The 16,486-nt window shown below is 35.4% G+C and overlaps 1 protein-coding gene across 4 annotated transcripts; it reads left to right on the forward strand.

The window, feature by feature from the left end:
- The first annotated feature begins 12,228 nt into the window (after nt 1-12,228).
- Nucleotides 12,229-16,304, forward strand: LOC104219301 (uncharacterized). Of its 4 annotated transcripts, none has more exons than XM_070167510.1 (11): nt 12,229-12,583; nt 12,667-12,815; nt 12,908-13,006; nt 13,307-13,583; nt 13,670-13,849; nt 13,915-14,061; nt 14,146-14,292; nt 14,393-14,819; nt 15,078-15,207; nt 15,318-15,829; nt 15,912-16,304. In XM_070167510.1, exons 4-10 carry the CDS (start codon nt 13,346-13,348, stop codon nt 15,486-15,488), a joined length of 1,440 nt encoding a protein of 479 aa, XP_070023611.1. In that variant the 5' UTR covers nt 12,229-12,583; nt 12,667-12,815; nt 12,908-13,006; nt 13,307-13,345; the 3' UTR covers nt 15,489-15,829; nt 15,912-16,304. The 4 variants fall into 4 exon arrangements, with proteins under 4 accessions (XP_070023611.1, XP_070023610.1, XP_070023613.1 ...); XM_070167509.1 differs by having other exon boundaries at nt 12,232-12,583; nt 13,667-13,849; XM_070167512.1 differs by having other exon boundaries at nt 12,232-12,583; nt 13,667-13,849; nt 14,146-14,274.
- The last annotated feature ends 182 nt before the right edge of the window (nt 16,305-16,486 follow it).

Here is a 16,486-nt window from a genome sequence, read left to right on the forward strand (position 1 = left end):
CAGTTATATTAAAAGAGAATGGCGAGAGCGTACAACAAGAAGGTGCGTCCCCGGAAATTTGAAGTGGGTCAGCAAGTATTGAACCACATCCTTCCACATCAGGCTGAAGCAAAAGGCAAGTTCGCCCCAAATTGGCAGGGGTCGTTCATCGTATCGAGAGTATTGTCCAATGGCGCTTTGTATTTAACAGATATAGAAGGCAAATGTGTAGATATGACTATCAATTCTGATGTAGTCAAAAGATATTATGTATGATTTCTTTGGTTTAAATTGTGTTTGTTTGTACTTGGCATGTTTTGAAGATTGGAATGACGAAGATATTTTGTTCTGCTATCTAAACACTTTATCATTTGTTATCCCTTTGAGCCTTATTTATTTCCTTTCATACCCCTCTTTTGGAATCAGTAGCAAAATTCAGAAACACGAACGCAGAGGTAAGTAAAAAGAAAAAAAAAGAGAAAAAAGAAGAGAAAAGAAAAATGAGAAGGAAAAGAAAAGAAGAAAAAAAAAAGAAAAAAAAGAGAAAAAAGAGAAAAAAGAGAAAAAAGAAGAGAAAGAGAGAAAGAAAAGAAAAGAGAAAAGCAACAACAAAGCAATTCTTATGACATTAACTACGTTTGACATGATTCCTTTAAAGGATACGTAGGCAGCCTCACGGTTCTGTCCCATCAAAATAAAAATTTAGGAGGCCCCAAGCAAAGAAACTGGGGCAGAAGTTGTGGTTGTTAGAAATCTAATTCCAAAAGTTGTAATTTTAAACTCATTCAAGTTGTTTTGAGCCTTTGTGATATCCTTTCTTTCTAACCCTATCCCAAAACCCACATTACAGTCCAAAGAAAGACCTTTCGATCAGTCTTCGAGAGATGCCAAGTCGAGCAAGTATAGGTATGATTCATATAAGGGGCAACACTCCGGTCTAAGCAGGAAAAATGAAAATGAGAGAGTCTTATTGGTGAAAACCCTCACGGGCACCGTAAGGCGATGGAAAGCTGAGAGAAATCAAAAATGAGAGAGTCTTACTGGTGAAAACCTTACAGGCACCATAAGGCGACGGGGAGTTGAGAGATGGACAGATGAGAGAGGTTTGTTGGTGAAAACCCTTCAGGCACCGTAGGCCGAACAAGTTCAGTGATTTGGCGAAGAAATTGGGTTATGAATATCTTGGGGCATAAAGCATGACAACTGAAAGGCGATTGGTTTGAATAGGCTGGGCTGATTAGTCCAAAATGCATGTCATGATCATTGGTGCAAACTGTTCTACTTAGATAAGTCTCTCTTCCTTTTCCTCTCTCAAACAGTCATCCAGTTTTAGATTTTCTTTTATTCCTAACTCTCAAAGTCATTGCATTTCATTTCTTTTGGGTTTATTTCTCTAAGGTTTTCCAATGTCAGCCTTGTTTAAGCAAGTAAGAAAGGATGTCAAAGCTTACTACCAACTTCCAATTGCACAAAGTAAAGTGAGGCCAAAGCATACTAGAGATAGCATGTTGGTCGAAGGGTTCAGTAATTTCATGGGAGATACAGAGGTTCAGTGTGGGTGTAGAACACTTGGGTCATCCAAGGTCCCGCGGTTGAGAGTCAGTCAGAAAGCCAAACAGTTCTTGGCTAGTTCAAGGCAGCCAGTCAAAGCAAAGCACGGCAGTGGAGAGGCCACTTTTCACAAGAATGCCACAAACTAACCACCACATTTTAAACTGACAAAATTTTCTTTGATTTGAAATAGGGGCAGAAAATTTCGTTTGTTTTAGAGAAAATTTCCGTAAAGAAAGCAAGTACCAGACAGGTTCGACCGTAAATCCTCATGACCCTCCTGGACAATGGGACCTAGTTAAAATGCAAAACTTTCGTGCGTAACAAGATCTAGCATAAGTTTTACCTTGAGGAAATATAAGTTGGCTTTGAAGTTTCATTCTCAAGATAGGATTCAATTCGAACTTTCAGGACCTTCCTGAATAATGGGGCTTAGATTTAAGACCTCCATTAGATAACAAGATTTAGCGTAAGTTCTGTCGTAGGGAAATATAACTTAGCCTTAAAGTTGTCACTCTTAAGATGAGATTTGATGTTAATGTTCAGGACCCTCTTGGATAATGAGATTTAGTTTAAAATCTTCACAGATAACAAGATTGAGCGGAAGTCAAACCTTTAGGAAATATCTTTTAGCTTAAACACTGTCAAGAATTTTCAGGACCCTCCTGAATAATAGGATCTAGCTTTCAAATTCTTAGAGATATTTAGTAACATGACACAATTAACACTCACAGATGTGCCCAGCTACCAAACTGGAGTAGAAAATTTTCTTTGTTTTGTCTATTCTGTTGTAATCAGGCGCCCACCTAGAGAGCAAGGGAAAATAACACGAGTTTCGAGAATGGAAAGCGGTCCATGATCAAGCAATCAGGCACCCACCTAGAGAAATAAGGGAAGACAGTTCAAAGGAAAGGCAGTCACAAAAGAAAGTAGTTCAAGTTCAGAAATCAGGAACCCACCTGGAGAATAAAGGGAAAGCAATTCAAGCATTGGTAATCAGGAATCCACCTGGAGAACAAAAGAAAAAGCAATTGAAGCGTTGGTAATCAGGAGCCCACCTGGAGAACAAAAGGAAAGCAATTTAAGCATTGGTAATCAAGAGCCCACCTGGAGAACAAAGGGAAAGCAATTCAAGTGTTGGTAATCAGGAGCCCGCCTGGAGAACAAAGGGAAAACAACTCAAGTGTCGGTAATCAGGAGCCCACCTGGAGAACAAAGGGAAAAACAATTCAAGAATTGGTAATCAGGAGCCCACTTGGAGAACAAATGAAAAGCAATTCAAGCGTTGGTAATTAGGAGCCCGTCTGAAGAACAAAGGGAAAGTAACTCAAGTGTCGGTAATCAGGAGCCCACCTGGAGAACAAAGGGAAATCAATTCAAGTGTTGGTAATCAAGAGCCCGCCTGGAGAACAAAGGGAAAGCAACTCAAGTGTCGGCAATCAGGAGCCCACCTGGAGAATAAAGGGAAAAGAAATTCAAGCATTGGTAATCAGGAGCCCACTTGGAGAACAACGGGAAAGCAATTTGAGTGTTGGTAATCAGGATCCCACCTGGAGAACAAAGGGAAACATGTCAAGTTTTGAGGAAAAACCGTGTAAGTGTCGGTAATCAGGAGCCCACCCTGAGAACAAAGGGAAAGCAATTCGAGTGTTGGTAATCAAGAGCCCACCTGGAGAACAAAGGGAGAGCAATTCAAGTGTTCGTAATCAGGAGCCCGCCTGGAGAACAAAGGGAAAACAATTTGAGTGTTGGTAATCAGGAGCCTACCTGGAGAACAAAGGGAAGCAGTTCGAGTTTCGAGGAAAAACAGTACAAATATTGGTAATCAGGAGCCCACCTTGGGAAAAAGGAAAACAACAATGTTCAAATGAAGACGACACAAGTTCGGCAATCATGTGCCCACCCGGAAAACAAAGGGAAAACAAGTCAAATGTTGGAGGAAAGGAAGATAATTCAAATGTTGGTAATCAGGCGCCCACCTGGAGAATAAAGAGAAAGCGGCAATGTTCAAAGGAAGACAGATCAAGTTCAGCAATCTGGTGCCCACTTGAAAAACAAAGGAAAAGCACCTCAGAATACAACTCAAGACAGCAACAAAGGAACCTCAAGTCAACAGAGCAGCAGAAACCGCAAGATCAAGTTTGATGATATAGATAGGATTCTTGTAAATCATAGATCATAATTTAGTCTAGCTTCTTTTGTTTTGTCTTGGTGTGATAAGGAGTTCAGCAAGCAGTAGCAGCAGCAGCAACAGTAAAATCACGACTTCCTGGTAGTCCCAACTACCGAAACTTCCCGAACTATACTGACCTGATTCCTTTATAGCCAAGGATATGTAAGCAACCTCGGAAGCAGGGTGCGGTCAAATATTTCAAAAATGCTTCCCACGGAGTATTCAAACGGGCAAAAATCGCTCGTGTCCACTCACTTTATCTTTGCACGAAAACTTTTCGTGTTTTCAAGCAAAGAGGGGCAGCTGTGAGCACGTGATTTTTGCCCTATATGAATTACTCCTACAGAATCCCAAAGAAATAGATTTTTCTTTTAATTATTTGCCATTTTACGAATTTTTGTGGAATTTTCTTAATTATTTGCATTTCTCTGTGCATGTTTAATTTTATTTAAATCATGAAAATACAAAAAAAAAATCTGCATGTGCATTTAGGATTTATTTTTACATTTTTAGGTTAATTAATAAATTAGTTATTTTATAAAAATTAAAAATCACAAAAAATAACTCACTTTGCATTTTTAACTTTTAAATTTTAAATTTTGTAGTACTTCTTTAAATTTAGGATTTAATTAATTTTGTAAATACTATAGTGAGTAATTAGCTTGATTTGGTAAGTTAATTTTGTTTAAGAGTTAATTTAGGATTTAATTTAATTTGAAAAGGGAAAAAGAAAAATTGATTGAAAATTGAAAGGAAAAAAAAATAAGAAAGGCTGTTTTTGGGCCAAACTTGTAATAGCCCAAACGATTTCGCCCCATACCCGTTCAATCCAGGCCCAAATCGCCCCAACCTGGTCCGTCCCATTTAATTAACCAAACGACACCGTTTGGAGTTCAGCCACTTAGATTCAACCCTAGCCTTCCGTTCCATCTGATCTAATGGCCAAGATCACTTCCCCCATTTCCATTATTAATGTCCGAACCTCTTCAATTTAATCTCGTATCCCTTCACTTCACCTTCTTCATCTCAGACCAAACCCTAGCACCGCCTTAAATCCCTACCACCAAATTTACACCACAAAATCCTCATAACCTCCCCTTTCCCAATATCTGACCAGTTTCCCTCGAATCCATTTAGAATGCCTCGAATCTTCAATTGAAGCAATCCGGCTAAAACCCTAAAACCTCGAATTTCCCAAATTGTCAAGTTTCGTTGTGTGATTAGGGTCGAAATTGGTTTTATTCGTCTGTTTTCAATGAGAACACATGATTAAGGCCAATTTCGGCTCAAAATCGAGGTTTCTGAAGATCCTTTCAAGACCACTGTCCAATCGTTTTTCTAGGTATTTTTTTCCAACCACTTTTCTTTCTTTCGTTTTCGTTTTTATTCTCATTTTCATCTTCTTCTGTTTCTTTCCTTTTCTTTCTTATTTTTCTACATGCATGCTAAGTTTAAGGTTATTTTTAGTCAATATTTTGTTTAGTTAGTTTATTTAATTTTGTTGTTTGATTTTGTTCAAATTCTTTTCTGTTTTTGTTTTCGTCGGATTCAGGGCTTCATGAGTTCTTATAACTCTGCATGCTTATTGTCTCGTAGGTTTCGACCTTTGAAATAGACTTGGGCTATGTCAACAGAGGCCCACAGAAGGGAGGTGTTCGGTTTTGGCTGATTAAGCCCATGGTTTTGGGTTTCGTTCTTAGTTTAACCTGACCCATGTTGGATTGGCTGAGGGTAAATAATGAAGGTTTAAAGGGTAGTTTAGGAATTTTGATTGAGAGAATCTTGTTAAAACTGCCTGAAATTTTCAAAGAAGGTGGGGATTTGGTTAATTTTAACAAACAGAACTTAAACATAAGGTCTAAAATGCAAGAATGAAAATTCAAAGAATGGGTAATTAGTAAAAGCTTGAATCATTTCTACTGCCCTAAAGGTCTCTATAAGAGGCCTGTTTCTTTCTTTTGAAGTCAGATTTTAGAGAATACACAATTTAAAACGGTTGATCTTAAAAAGGACTGAAAATCTCTTGCATTTTGGTAGAAAATGGCTCGGTTCTGCTGTTTATCTTCATAACTTGAAACCTTTTCAAGATTTTCTGATTCATTCTGGGTTAAAAATGGTCTAAAAGAGTTGGACCTTGCTGTGTTTTGGAGTTGTTGATTCACTTGTTCTATTGTTGTTGCCGAGCTCTTCACTTTCTTTGTTTTGTTTTCTTTTGATATCTAGGTACTCCTTTTGGATCTTCTCGAATTGAAGCATGAAATTGAAATGTGGAGTTTAAGCATAGCATCAACTTATTTGTTTAGAATTTAGCCTTATTTTCTGCATTGCATTGTTCTTTTTACTGTCTGATCCATTGTATTTTGCCTGTGCTAATTGACAATATCCTTCTAGGATTGTATTAAGTCTCTACTTAGCATGTGAGTCTAGTATTCTTGTCAAGTATACTATAGCTGGACTTTGGGTTTTATCATTTGAACTCTTGTCTTTGTAAATATGATCTTGGACTGTTGTGACATGGACATAACCTAGATGGATAACATTTAAGTTATATGGTGATGTTAGGTTCTAGGTCGATCTCACTATGGCTTTGTTTCTCTAATTTTGATTTTCAAATGAATTCAAGGTTTATTGTTTGTTTTGTAAATGTCAAAGGCAAAAGTCTGAAGCCTTTACTATTAGATATTCTGCCGAAAAGCATCAGCTTTGAATCTTAAATTAGTTTTTGGGTTTGAATCAGCTTTGCATCAGCTTTGTGTATGAGCTATATAACATTAAGGGTTGCATTTTATTATGGAATATGATTTGGCTTAAAAATGTGTTCTGCATCCATGTAAAACTGGCAAGAATTGCTAATATTTGTTTTAATCTTAAGATTTTCGTGAAGAAGTGTAACTTGTTTCAACTGATTGTGCTAAATCATGCAATTGGGCCTTTGGCATTGGCCTAGCTATGCCAAATGCCCCTTCGCTGGTCCAACGTGCGTTCTGGGCTTCCTGTGAGCCTGGTCGTCCCTTGTGCCTCGATATGGACCCTTTTTCAAATAGCAATTGGGTCTACTGCCAGTCTAGACCCTTTCAAATAAACTAACACCAGACTTCTTTCAACACTAGCCCTTCTAATTGTTAAGTTGAGTTCGAACTTTAGCCTAAAATAAATTCAAATTCCTTTGAGCCTTCTCTAATTAATTAGACCTTTTTAAGCTAGATTGGGGTGTGTCATGTTACCAAAACCAATGATCTGATGGCCCTCAAAGATTAGATCAAGAAACCTTTAAGAATAATTTGAGGCGTGCCATGCCGAATAAAATCCCAAAACCCATGGCCCTCATTTAATTAATTTTAACTCTTTAAAAATCGAGGTGTGACATCAATTGAATTTTTCACGGCCCTCGCAAACCTTGTTATTAATTTGAAATTTCGTAATTGTTTTAGGCGCGTTCTATAAATTGATTATCAACTTCGGGTGCACATTTCATGTGACCCAAATTCCTTTCTTAACAACGTTAAATAGAACGTGTCGCGAACTGCGAGTGCATTTCATATGGTGGTTCGAGGTATGTTTTAAATAACATTGAATCTTCCTAAAAGCGTTCTACAATAAATAAAAGCGGTTTTAAAGTAAAAAATGCACGTAGGTTTTAAATGTGTAATTAAATCAGATAATTGAGCCAATAATAATAGTTGAGCGACTGTGCTAGAACCACGAAACCCAGAAATGTCTAACACCTTCTCCCGGATTAACAGAATTCCTTACGCGGATAATTAGAGTCAAATTTTCCTCGATTCGGGATTTAAACCGGTGGCTTGGGACACCATAAATTATCCCAAGTGGAGACTCTGTTTTAAATAAAATAATCCCATTTTGATTGTCACTTAAATTGGAAAAAACTTCCTTGTACCCTTTCGGAGGTAGGAAAAGGAAGGTATGATAATGAGAACCACATAGCAAGTAGTCCGAAGGTTCCTAATTTTCTCAAGTCAAGGTTAGACATAACACTTACCTCGCTCCAAGGACTACTCAAATCTCAACTACGGCTTTGCCTTTCAAACTAGCCTCCGAACCAACAATATCTAGCAAATTAACAACCAAACAATTGAAAATAAGCCTTAGGAATCACTCACGATAACACAAATTCTATTTAGGTCATTATTGAAAAAGTCAACAACCGGGCCCGCTTGGTCCAAACTCGAAATTTGGACCAAAATTCGATTATCCATCCACCCCCAAGCCCAGATATACAATTGGTTTTGGAATCTGACCTCAATTTGATGTCTAAATCCCCAAATTTCGTAATCCCTAGTTTCTACCCAAAAATCCCCAATTCTAACATGAAAACCTTAGATTTTAAGTTGAAATCTTGTAAAATAAAGTGAAATATTAAAAGAAATTAGTTTAGAATCACTTACCAATGTTTAGGGAAGAAATGATCTTTCAAAAATCACCTCTTGTGTTTTAGGTTTTGAAAATTTGAAGAATGTGAGAAAAATCCCGTCCAAAATCACTTTGATCAGTTGCAGGTGTCGCACTTACGACCTTGCGAACCCCGCAAATGCGAAGAACCTATCTCAAATGCTAAGAAAATCTTGCAAATGAGAGCCTGACCCTTTCCGCAAATGCAACCATGTGATCGCAAATGCGATCACTGCCTTCCCCTGTCCCAGTTTGCAAATGCGAAAAAGGTGTTCACAAATGTAAAAACTATAAACCCTAGTTATTCTTCGCAAATGCGAGAAATAGCTCGCAAATGCGGAACCTGCAGAGATCGCAATTGCGATACCTGTTCTCGCATTTGCGAGATCAGAGGCCAACACCAGCAACTGAAACACCAACAATGATCTAAGTCATATTTTCACTCCATAGCCTATCCGAAACTCACCCGCACCCTCAGAACTCCAAACTAAACATGCACACAAGTCTTAAAATATCATATGAACTTGCTCGCATGATCAAGTCACTATAATAACATCTAGAACTATGAATTTAGCACCAAATCAAATGAAATTTTCAAGAAAACTTTGAAACTTCTAATTTCTCAACTGGACGTCCGAATCACGTCAAACCAACTCTGTTTCTCACCAAATTTCATAGACAAGTCATAATTAGGGTATTGGACTTATACCGGGTTTCGAAACCAAAATACGGACCGGTTATCCAAAAAGTCAAACCTTGGTCAAACATCTCTACTTCATTAAATCTTTAGCTTTTAAATTTCGGCAAATTCCGATATCTCGGGCTAGGGACTTCCGATTTTGATTCTGGGAATGCGCCCAAGTTCAAATCACGATACGGACTCACCGGGACCGTCAAAATATGAATCCGGGTCGGCTTACCAAAAATGTTGACCGAATTCAACTCAAATGAAGTTTTTAGTCAAATTTTTTTATTTTCATCAACTTTTAACATAAAAGCTTTTCGAAAACACGTCCGGACTGCGCACGCAAATCCAGAAGGGTAAAATGAGATTTTTAAGACTTAAAAGTACAGACTTGAGTTCTAAAACACAAGATGACCTTTCGGGTCATCACATGGACTATTAATGTTAAACTAATATATTTGCTGCAAACATGAATAACTTTATCTATTGATTAAAGTTGCTTGCGTAATCTAGGAGTTAATCACAATAGTTTACGATTCCAATCAGTGTATGCATATCCGATGAAGGATTTAGGCAGATGAGTGTTACGCATTCATCTAAATTATATAATTAATGGTCCTCTAATTTTTTTGTTTTTGGGAAACCCTATGGATTGAAAGTAGTATGAGTAGGATTTCCAATTTATAACACTCTTTAATATAATGTTATATGCTAATGGTCGTACATACTTTGTTGCTTGGCATCAGATTCAAAATGGTTTTTAAATTGGAAAGCTGCATGACATAAATCAAATTTTGTATGTCCAATGAGTGGTTAGTGGTTACTTGAAGGAACATGATAGCAAACTCGATAAGAAGAAAAAAGTTTGATATATTTATTTATTAATGGAGCTACAAATTTTTTTAGGGTAAGTAAATCTTCTTAAACAATAATATCCTGTGTTAGTAAGAATATTATACTGAATCATGCAAGTTCCTATTCCACGTGCAGATTTTCTACTTCTTCAACATATAAGAGAGATCGGTTTTTCTAAATTTTATATAATGCTGTTAAATGAATAGGTTGAGTCAATAGTTGACAGTTAAAACAAGTTACCTAGAGTGAGAGAAAATTTGTTCTTGATTTTAACTTATCTTATTTTTTATATTTGAATATATAATTTTCGGTCGAAAACATTTTGAAAAGCCGACCATAATTTAACCGCATGATCAACTTTAGAAATCTATTATTCAGCTAGTAATATCTCCTTTATGAATAATAAAAAAATATCAGAAAGAAAAAAAAATATACAAGCACATGGGGTGCCAACTTATGGTTTTTAGATTGTTCTGGCTTTAAAAATGCTAGTCTTGAAAACACTTTTGGTGTTTTACCGAACACTACTCCCATGCTAACCACACCTTTATACATCCATGCTAACCGCTGCTGAGTTATTTTTATATCCAATTGACTAGCTCTCTCTCTACTATAATCATATTGAGAAGTTAATTAACTTTAAGTTCATTTTGATTTGCTCAAAGACTCAAAGTAACTCCAAATAAAATAAGATGACGAGTTATAAAATAGTTACCTAATTATGGGCCAAATCTGTTTGGGTCGATTTTGATGTAATCTAGGGAGAAATTCAGTGAAAATGGCGTTTACTAGCCACTAAATAAGGGTGTATTTAATTTTTATCCACTATTTAAAATGCTTATAAAAAATAGCCACTACTAAGGGGGAAAAGACACAATTACCCTTTCTCTATTTCTTGTATAATCCCAAAATCGACGAAAACCCTTATTTCATTCCTTCATCTTCATCTTCTCCGTCATCTTCCGTCATCTTCATCTTCATCTTCTCCGTCATCTTCTGTCCTTCATCTTCTCCGTCATCTTCGTTTTTCTTTATTTGTAAGTTGGTTCAATGCCGTGTGAAGTATGTGTGAAATTTCAAAAATTAGCATTATATGTTGATTCAGTGTAGTATATTTTGTGTGATTCTGTTTTTGATAAATTTTTAGTGTGTGAAATTTGAAATGTGTTTGTGGTTGATTCAATATATTTGATTATGTAGGTATATTTCATAAAAATAGTCGTAGAAATTCATAAGCTTACTGATTATGAATTTTCAGTTAACTGTGTTCATTAAATGTAAAGAAGAAACGACATTAAATTTTGTAGTTGGAATTCAAAGTTAAGGACTGATTGTCCTTAACTTTTGCACATGAAACTTGAAGTTAAGGACAAAGTGTCCTTAACTTTGGATGTTGAAAGTATATGTTAAGGACTGTATTTCCTTAACCTATGCACTTACAATTTAAAGTTAAGGACTGATTGTCCTTAACTTTTGCACATGAAACTTGAAGTTAAGGACTAAGTGTCCTTAACTTTGGATGTTGAAAGTATAAGTTAAGGACTGTATTTCCTTAACCTTTGCATTTACAATTTAAAGTTAAGGACTGATTGTCCTTAACTTTTGCACATGAAACTTGAAGTTAAGGACAAAGTGTCCTTAACTTTGGATGTTGAAAGTATATGTTAAGGACTGTATTTCCTTAACCTATGCACTTACAATTTAAAGTTAAGGACTGATTGTCCTTAACTTTTGCACATGAAACTTGAAGTTAAGGACTAAGTGTCCTTAACTTTGGATGTTGAAAGTATAAGTTAAGGACTGTATTTCCTTAACCTTTGCATTTACAATTTAAAGTTAAGGACTTATTGTCCTTAACTTTTGCACATGAAACTTGAAGTTAAGGACTAAGTGTCCTTAACTTTGGAAGTTGAAAGTATAAGTTAAGGACTGTATTTCTTTAACGTTTGCACTTAAAATTTAAAGTTAAGGATTGTATTTGCTTAACTTTTAAACTTGAAATTTTAAGTTAAGTCCTAATCTTTGTTTGTTTTTCCTTCTTTTCTAGTGTTATAATGGAAGGCGATCATTTTTTTGATTTTGACGATTGGCGTAATTTTCTGGTATATTGGAAAGGAGATTTTCAATATAAGGAAACAATTAAAAGTTTTCTGTCGAATAGCCAATGGAAGAAATTGAGGGAAAGTATTTTTGGCAACTTCTTCAGATTACAAAGTGTGAAGTTCTCGGGTAAACTTATGCACTGTGTATTGCTTTCTGAAATTGTTAGTAATGAACCTGATTCGATGACCTTCAAGGTATTTGACCGCGATATTAAGTTTACTCGTGATGCATTCCATATTATTACTGGTTTGAAGTCTTATTCATCGCTTGACATGAAAGGTTTAAATCAGAAAGAGAATAGGCTTTTAAGAGTCTATTTCCCTGGAAAGGACAAAATTGAGTTGGCTGATTTGTATAGTTTTATTTCTGGTCGCCCACATGGTACAACTTCATCATTTGCTGGCAGTGATGATGATGCTTTGAAGTTGGCAATACTCTATTTTGTTGAGTCGGTTTTGATGGGCAAGAGGAAAAATAGGAATGTGTCGGAGCAAATAATGAAAATTGTTGACGATGATGCACTTTGCGCTTCCTTCAACTGGGGTTCTCTTGCTTATGAAACGCTATTAAAATCATTGAAGAGTTGCTTGAAATCAAATGAGAATGATGTTCAGAAGGAGAAAGAGAAAGAAAAAGATATTGATAGCTACACTTTAGTTGACTTTCCTTTTGCGTTTTGTGTCTGGATTATGGAAGTACTTCCTATTTTCCAAGAGAAACAATTTGTGAACTTCAAAGAAGTTGGTTATCCTCGAATGTTATGTTATTCTGAAATGAAGTCTCCACAATTTGATGCTCTTTGTAGAAAATATTTTCATAATAAAAAAGTAAGTTAATGTAATTACTATCTCTTTTTTTGTTTATTTGTTTTAGTTATGTATACTTATGTTTAGTTTTTCTTATATAATAGGTGTTTAAGTTGATTGAGGTGTTACCATTTATTCCCGTGGAAGAAGAAGATACGCAGCCTCTTTGTGTGGAGGAGCCAGTTTCACAAGATCAAGCTCAAGGTCTTCTTCCACACAATTTGACGAAGGCGTACTTAAGGAAATTGTTAGAGTATGTGTTTCTGCCTTTGAATAGTATTAGTTTTTTATTTGATTATTTCTTGCTTACGAACACCTTTTTTTATATTATGTTTTTTGATTCAGAGATTATCAGAGAGTTTTAAGAAGGATTTGCAAGCAGAAGTTACCAGAGTTAATCAGAAAATTACTGTATCATAATAAAAGATTGAGAACGAAATCAAGGTAATTTCAGTTAGTCCAACTTTAGGATTTTGTGTCCTTAAATTTTGAACTTGGAATTGAAAGATAAGGACTTCTTGTCCTTAACTTTTGAACTTTGAAATGAAACTTAAGGACATCATGTCCTTAAGTTTTGAACTTGGAATTCAAAGTTAAGGACTTCTTGTCCTTAACTTTTGAACTTGGAGTTCAAACTTAAGGATTGCATTTCCTTAAGTTTTGAACTTTAAGTTCAAACTTAAGGACTGCCTGTCCTTAAGTTTTAAACATGTCCTTCTCTTTGTAACTTAGTTGCTTTCTCAGGATTTAAAGAAAACTCTAGGATCAAAGCTTGATACTTTGATGAACATGTTTGGGAAAGCTGATCAGATGAACACAGATAGAGAATCTAGTGTTCCAATTAGAAAATATGGAGTTGATGATCATTGTCGTGCTACTGAGCGTACTGGCATATTCAACCAAGATGCAGGTGGTGTTGAACGTGATTATATGGATGTGCATGCAGAGGGTCAGTATGAAAGAGAATTTAGAGATGCACATCTAGATGATGAAACTGAAAATGTTACTGATATTGGGAAAGGTTAGTTATAGATTTTTATTTTTATTTTCGTTAAAATGTATATTCAATAGATTAATACATATAAACTATGCATGTGCATGCAGAAGTTTGTGGAGTGCCGGAGAAAATTTGTAGAGTTTGTGGATTGCAATCACAGGAGGATTTAACAAGTCCATTGGGGACAAGTGTCAGCGAGATTGTATGCAAATGCTTAGAAGGAACGTATGATCTCTCTACACCGCTGTCATACAAAGAAAAATTTGGAGTTCAAACTTGTGCCAGTCAAGGTTAGATAAAATTTTCATTATATATTGTATCTTTATTTCATTATATATTCTATCTTTTGAAGTAGCAAGCAAAGAAGTTGGAGTGCAGTATCAAGAGAAAACTGGACTACAATCTCAAGATATAGGCAGAAGTGAGATTGGTTCCAAATCTATAGATGCAATATGTGATGATGATGATGATGTAGCTGGAATGATCTTGGATATTACAAATGGTTAGACAATGCTTTTTTAATTTTATATATGTTTGTTTTAATTAAAGATTATTAATATGTTAGCTGTTGTAAATATTTTTGCAGAATCTTGTCAACAAGCATCTAAAGATCATGGTGAACAACTGCAAGATAAAGAAAATGTGGAATTGCAAGAAAAAGAAAATGTTGCACGCAAAATTTTAGCTGAGTTGTCTCTTGAAAAAACACAAGAAGGTACTGTGGAGAAGACAGGTACTGATTGTGCCCTAATTATTATATGTACAATTGAAATTTTGTCTCTTCATTTGACCTGTTGCAGAAAACTAATATGAATATGTATATATATATATAGTGTCGCCAGCAGAGGAAAACAAAGAGGACACCAATGATGACAATCTTAACCAATATACAAGGAAAAGAAAGAGAGACAGTATTGGTTATAATGGTCCGTCATTTTCTCTTCTTACTCCTACTCCTCGAAGTATACAAATGGACATTGATGCGACTTTGACTATGGAGGGTGAAGGAAATGTTGAAGAAGAACTTGGTCGAGGTAAAAGGAACAAGAAGTTAAGCTGGCAGTTGAAATCTCCTTTTGATAAGGAAGGAAAAGCAGTAAGTTCCAAGGCAGACAATCAAAATACTCTGAAGAGTTCAGGTTGGATAAAATCAACCTATACTCGTAGGTGTATTTTTCATTATGCCAAAGAAGATGAAAAATTAGTGAAGAAATTCATTGTGTGGTTGGGCAAGGAGAAAAGGAGAGGTCGCAAAAAAGAGTAAGTCTCTTAATGTGTTTCACTACATCCTTAACTTCTGTGATTGTAAGACTAATTTTAGGACTAACTGTCCTTAACTTATAGATTCAAGTTTAAAACTTAAGGACTTCTTGTCCTTAAGTTTGAATTCAAAATTCATAAGCTAAGGACATGCAGTCCTTAAGTTTGAGTATCAAATTCAAAAGCTAAGGACACTTGGTCCTTAAGTTATAGATTAAAATTTTCAAAATTCTAACTTGACATTTTCAAAATTTTCAGGGGACAAATTGATTTATATGCTGATGATAATAGTTTGAGGAAAAAACCATACAAATTGTATCATCAAAAAATCAGTAGCAAAATATTTTTCCTTGAGCTTTCAGATAGCAAATTTGTTCTTGATGATAAGGTTAGATAATTCACAAGGCATTTATTTTTTCTATTGTTAATTTATCATTTTTTCATTATTTTATGACTGATTTGTTATTGATTTGTTTTATTTTTTGCCTTTTTATGAAGCATATTGACATTGCTCTCTATTATCTGAGAAAGAAGGAATGCTACCACCCTCGCGATCATCTTTTTCGATGCACAACTACTGATATTCTTTTTGATAATTATATGGCACTTGTGTATAAAGATTTCAGTGAAGATGCTAGTGATGAATTTTGGTGTGCTTGTGATAATTAGTTATTTCTGACACCATATGTGTGGGGGGACAGCCGTAGATGTGGAATTGCATGGACTGAGGTTGACAAAATCTTTTTTCCATGTCGGCTTCCTTCAGAAGATGATGAAGCTGTGACAAACTTTTTGTTGGGAGTATTGGACTTGAATCAAAAAAAGATTGATGTATATGATTCCATATACAGTGAGCCATATGAAGCAGGAATGAACTACATGCAAATGTATGCACGCATGATCCCCCATTTGCTAAAGTTCTCACAGTTTGACAAAAATCACAAGTCTTTTGGGAATGTCTTCAACAAATTTGATATACAGTGGCAAAGATCACCACACCAAACTGGATCGTATGTGTTATTATTTGTTATATTATTTATATGTACTTAAGATTTATTGTTTAATTCACTGCATATCTTACATTTCTCTTAGGACTGATTGTGGTGCATTCCTGATCAAATTTGCCGAGTTGCTGATGATTGGAAAGGACGTGCAACAATTCCAACCCGAAGACATAAAAGACTTTCGAAAAGAACTTGCTGCAAATCTTTGGGCACATGGTGAATGGAAAAGAAATTCTGGTTATGAGAGTGAAAATGAAACATTATGTCCAAAGGAGTTGTAAAGAAATTGTGGTGTTATTTTTGTATAAAATTGTTGTAAAGGTGACATCTGAATTATGCCAGTTTAGGATAGTTCTGAAATATTCTGTAAATTTGTGAAAAGGCACTTATATTTTGTTTTGTTGGCATAGCGTAATTTTTTGTAACAGCTATGCAAAATTACAATTTCAAAAGTTATGTCAAGGCATTTTGTTATTTATTTCGTTGTTTCTCTCAACTGTTGATTTGTCCATTGAGTTTGTTAGTATTTGTTCATGACTAAGTGTAAGTGAACTTCAAATTCAAAGTTAATGACCAAATGTCCTTAACTTTTGAACTTGAAATTCAAAGTTAAGAACCGACAGTCCTTAAGTTTTGAACATGGGACTATAACTTAAGGACCTC

Source organism: Nicotiana sylvestris, chromosome 2 (assembly GCF_000393655.2).
Source record: "Nicotiana sylvestris chromosome 2, ASM39365v2, whole genome shotgun sequence".
Lineage (NCBI taxonomy): Eukaryota > Viridiplantae > Streptophyta > Magnoliopsida > Solanales > Solanaceae > Nicotiana > Nicotiana sylvestris.